General features: G+C 37.0%; 1 protein-coding gene across 1 annotated transcript; it reads right to left on the reverse strand.

Annotated features, from left to right (window-relative positions):
• Positions 1-1231: 1231 nt before the first annotated feature.
• On the reverse strand, positions 1232-3131 carry LOC131073170 (cytochrome P450 703A2). The gene has a single exon (XM_058009576.2). The coding sequence runs from the start codon at positions 3087-3089 to the stop codon at positions 1575-1577; it is 1515 nt and encodes a 504-aa protein (XP_057865559.2). The 5' UTR covers positions 3090-3131; the 3' UTR covers positions 1232-1574.
• Between the last annotated feature and the right edge of the window lie 2498 nt (positions 3132-5629).

Below are 5629 nucleotides of genomic sequence, written 5' to 3' on the forward strand. Positions count from 1 at the left end.
TTAGATGGACATTTTTTTGAATTGACCTAACATATATTTGCATTGATTTGTGTGCTTAGTTGTTGTATTTAAATAAATTCATGGTTATTTAAAATCACTAAAAGAGACTAATCAAAGAATTGCTAGGAAGAAACTATGATAGCATCATGGAAGAGATATATGAGCATTACAACAACATACATCATTCTAGGCCCATTGCATGGTTGCTTGTTGTCCACATGATCTGTATTAAAAATTTGTTGAATTGGTCCAATTGGGGGTTTGACCAAGGAAAACACGACCCTTATAATTTAGCTAATTCCTAAATGCATTTATCCACATTGCTAGTCCTTATGAAGATTCAAATATTAGAAGATAAAAGTAAGTGAATCTTGATAGTCCATTTTTGCGAGGTTAGATCATGCATCCTATTCAAGTCAATAATTGCATATGTAAACTAGAATAGAGCTCAAACAATTTAATTTCTTGAGAATCTAATAATATGACAAATCAATTTTTAACATCTTTGAGGCATCACTTTTTTTTGTTTCAAAATCCTTATTGAAAATTTGTATATATTCTAATTATATAATGTTAATATCAATTCATTATTCAAAACATTTTTTTTTACCATTGTGATTTAATTAATTCTTCTAAGATATATAGAATATGTTTACAATATGTTAAGTTTGTATCAAGATAATAATTTATAATTGACATTTGATGAAGAGTGAAAATGGAAATAAATCATTGAGTAGTCCATGGTATCAAGTAATCTGTTTTTTGGTCTGTAAATGGTTTATAGAATATAGGACTACCCTATACTTAGAAGGCACCTAATTGTTTTACAAATAAGACGTACATACCTACACCTTGCTTGATTTGAACTTATTACCTCTATTTCAAGAGTACAAATCTGCACTATAGAATAAATTATATATATTTATTCTAATAATCTAATGTTAATCTCAATTGATTATTTAAAATAGCTTTATAATCATAATTCAAATAATTATTCTAAGATTCCTAGAATATGTTTATAACATGTTAAATTTGTATTAATAATAATTTATAGTTGACACTTGAGGAAGAGTGGAAATGAAAATGGATACTTTTATAGTCCACAATAGAGTGATTTGTTTGTGGTCTATAGATGGCTTATAGTAAATGAAACTATCTTGTACTTCATGCAAAAGGTACCTAACTATTTTACAAAGAAGCATACATATAATAATTTATAATTGACACTTGATGAAGAATAAAAATGAAAATAGATTCTTTTATAGTCCACAATATCAAGTGATCTTATTTTAGTATATAGATGACTTATTGTATATGAAATTATCTTCTATTTCTCTTGTACTTCATGCAAAAGGTACCTTACTCTTTTACAAAGAAGTATACATACCCTACCCTCCACAATTTGAATACATGACCTCTATTTCAGAAATACAAACTCTCTACTATTAGACCAACCCCAAAATACTTAAAAAATAAAAAGTTATGAAATAGTGAAGACAAAAAATCCCAAAAACACTAGACTAAAAACCCACTAATCCATAAAGAACCCAACCCTCTCAAAGCTATAACCTTACCTAGGTATATAAATGAGGGGGTAAACGAGGAGTGGGGATGGCAAGAAGAGGACAAACCTTAGGCATGGTTATACCATAGACCTCAGTGGTATCAATATCATCCCCAGGAGGAGCAGACCAATGGAAGGCATGGAAGAGTCTAGCAAGGGCAAGCAAAACAAAACACACCCCAAGTGGAGCCCCAGGGCACTTCCTCTTCCCTGCACTAAAAGGCAGAATCTTGAAATCCGTGCCATGACTAATCTCCACCCTAGAGCTGGTCATATGGCGCTCAGGCAAAAACTCCTCCACCCTCTCCCAAATCTTAGTATTCCGTCCAAGACCATAGGTATTAATGAACACCCTTGTGTTAGCAGGAATATGGAAGCCCCCAAGAGTGGTATCCATGACAGATTGGTGAGGAATGAGAAAAGGCCCCGCTGGGTGCATTCTGAAAGTCTCACGGACCACGCAACGCAGGTATTGAAGCTCACCCAGATCAGATTCCTCCACCATCCTCTCACGCCCCACTACTCTATCAAGCTCCTCCTGAATTTTCCTCTGTATGCGAGGCTGCTTTATCACTTCCGCCATCGCCCACTCGTTCGTCACCGATGACGTGTCGGTCGCCGCCGCAATCATGTCCTGAACCAGCGCCTTGATTTCCACGTCGTCCAGGTGGGGGTTACCGTCTAGGCCCGGTAAAGACAGCAGGACGTGGATGAAGTCCGGTGAAGTGTCTGCGGCGGCGGCGGCGGCGCGGTGTTGGTGGAGGATGCGGCTGTGGAATGCGTCCATGCGACGCTCAAGGCGGCGCATCCTTTTCTCGTATGCTTGCGGATCGATCCATCTCCAGAAAGGCACGTAGTCGCCGAGATAAAGAATTCCCAGCAGCCAGAAGAGCTCGTGCGTTATGTCCATGAAGTCCGCCGCCTCGGCGGCATCGCCGCCGAAGTAGCGTTTCCCGAGCAGCATTCTCGTGACGTTGTTCATTGAGAAGGCGCCGAGCACCTGGCGGAGGTTGAAGACGTGGTCGCCGTTTTTGGCATAAGAGTCCATCACGTAGCGCACCATGCAAGCCGCCTCCTCGCGGCGGTGGTCGACGAAGGATTCGAGGCGGCGGGTGGTGAGGAGGTGCTCCATGCAGATGCGCCGCATTTGTTTCCAGTGTGGGCCCAGCGGAGCGAATGCCACGTCACGGCTGCCGTAGGCCAGGTGGGCCGCCGCCACCGTGGCGGGCCTAGAGGCGAAGGCGTCGTCTTGCTTCACCAGGATTTCTTTTATTATTTCTGGATCGTCTGTTGTTATGGCGTCTATGCTGCCTAGGCGGAGGTAAACTAGAGGGCCGTATTTGTTGCAGAGGGCCGCCATGTCTCTGTGAGGGAGAGAGCTTAATTGCATTAGGTTTCCTAGTATTGGCCAACCGGCTGGCCCCGGTGGCAATTTCAGCCTTTGACGACGAAGTGTCGTTAGTGTTGTGATCACCATGGTCACTAAAATGATCACCATGGCTGCTACGTAATGATGTGTGTCCATTGTAGGGAAGGGAATGGAATTGGGTGGTGCTAGGTGATGGAGTGCTTATTTATGAATTTTTTTTGTCAGGGGTCCTTGCCAAATGTTCATGCAAATGATGTGATGATCAGTTGTGGCTTGTCACAGTCTTTGCGTGGGCATAGGTTGTTTCAAAGTCAAATATGAGAGAGTTGGTAGAAGGAAATTGGGAAGAGATCACGACTCATGCAAAATGCACCTCAAAGAGGTTTGAGACGACTCTACCACATCATCAATGGTAGCAATTTTGTGATGAGAAATAAACATGCCATGTGATAGCAACACCAATTTAAAGAAAGATAAAGGAGCTTTAAATTATATTTATAAATATTTTAAATTTTAATTTTAATTTGTTTGTTTTCTTTCATTACTTTTGAGTTCTTTGTGTCACTGTTTTTCAACATCAATTGAAAAAACCTTAAACATTTAAAATTCAAATTCCAACTTTTTTACTTCCTTTTATTAGTTTTGAGTTTTATTGTCACATATTTTTTAAATTAAAGAAAGATAAGGAGCTTTAAACTAAATCTTTAAATATTTTAAATTCAAATTTCTAATTTGTTTGTTCCCTTTCATTAGTTTTGAGTTCTTTCATGTCACCTTTTTTCAACATCAATTGAAAAAACGTTAAACATTTAAAATTCTAATTTCAATTTGTTTACTTCCTTTTATTAGTTTTGAGTTTTATTGTTACATATTTTATAAAAAAATTGATAACTTGATATTTAAAGGTATTCAATGTGCAATAAATTATATAAGATAAGAAGGATAAATCATTCACACACACTTAAATATCTAAAGGACAAAAGAATTAAAATTAATGTCACAATTATATAGGTCACTTAAACATCTACAAATGATGTCTAGGATAATTTTCTCAAATATAGAAATCCAATTCACAAAAGAGGTTGACCTAGGAGAACTTAAGCCCCACAATCCATGTAATGTCCCTTTCTTGCACCTAATTAGTTTGGGAGCCAATTGGCCTATTATAGAGTTCTCGTAGGCTAAGCGGAGTTGGTTGGGGGACTCAAGGCCTGCGCAGGGCTTGGTGGTGGTTTTCAGTGCTTTCTAGCAAGGGTTACTACTTTTAGCAATAGCTATTTTTAGCACTTATTATTTATAGTAAGTTTTAGTGCATCTCAAATTGGGCATATTTGGTGTTTGGACACACTATTTTTTACAGTTGCTATTTTTAGAAGTGTCTATTTTTAGTAGTTGGGTTAGCCTCTGTTTCTCCAGTAGTGTAATATTTCATACTTGGACATTGGGTGAAGTTTTATCATGTTTATAGAAATATATTTTGTTTTTTATCACCTAAGTCTTTAATATTGTTGTTTTATGACTTAAGTGATTTGTACCCCTTGGCCTAGTTGCACAACATTGTTTTTTTTAAAAAGGGCCTTTTATGTCTTAATGGGATGCTAAGAATTAAGAGATTTATCTTTTTCTAAGGCTAAATTTTAGCCTCCAAAAGTTAATGCCTAAGGAGGAGGAGAAAATTAATATTTTAAAAAGGTTTATTATATGTTTCAAAAATGGAGATGTCTAGGGATCATATAAGGAGACAAACGTAAATTGAAATGTTTTATTTGAGAGCTCTTAAAAAGATGTAACTTTTTGGGGAATTTGAATTTTTTGATTTTGGAGGGAAAATGGTTGAAATTGAAAAAAAGGCCTATTAATTCATGTTTGAGCTCCCTTTTTTTGTATCTTTCTTTTGACAACATAACAGGATGCTACTGGGTTGCTTCCAAGGTTTTAATTTCTACTAGTTGAGGACGAAAGCCCTCATCTTTGCTTGTTGGTTTTAGTGGTGAGAGATCCACCCTAGCTAGAAGGAGTAATTCGACTTTAGGTGTCACATTGGTTTTCACAAAGTTCATGATTTCTATCATTTCGGTGAAGTTAGAATGAAGACCTAAAGTTTTTTTGAAGTGGTTTTGTAACTTTTGGTGTGGTGTGTTTTATTTTGATGTGTGGAATGAGTTTGGAGAATATTAGATTCTTTTTTTGGAGTGTTGGAACAAGTATACTGAGTTCTGGAAGTGCATTTCTGAGTAGCTGGGAATCAAATATTTACTCATACATTTGAAGATTGAAAACAAACTTTCTGGGTTTTTTTCCATTGTGTTTCTCTTGGCTGGGATCTAACCTTTGAGCTATTATTTGTGAGATTTGAAGAAGAAATGATTTATTGTTCCAAATCCCACCTTGAGCTAGTTGTCATCTCCTTGCTAGCATGTGGGTTTTGGTGAATATTGTCATCAGCATATTAGTGATTCAATCTTCTCTTGAAAGTGGAGTTTTCTAAGTTAAAAATATTCATATGATCACTTGTTTTCAAAGATATTTAAAGATATCATCTAAACGGGGGATGATGTTGACAGGGAATGGACCAAAAAGAGAGCTAACTTAGGCTACCACACATGATTTGCGATATAGAAATAGACCTCTGGGCCAACTCTAGGAGTAATATCCCATCTTGGGAGATGTATATAATAACATTGTAATTGATATCC

Source organism: Cryptomeria japonica, chromosome 9 (assembly GCF_030272615.1).
Source record: "Cryptomeria japonica chromosome 9, Sugi_1.0, whole genome shotgun sequence".
In the NCBI taxonomy this organism is placed as follows: domain Eukaryota; kingdom Viridiplantae; phylum Streptophyta; class Pinopsida; order Cupressales; family Cupressaceae; genus Cryptomeria; species Cryptomeria japonica.

Excerpts from the sequence above, each read along its gene's own strand:
- LOC131073170 (XM_058009576.2), bottom strand. The coding sequence starts at position 3,089 with ATGGACACACATCATTACGTAGCAGCCATGGTGATCATTTTAGTGACC.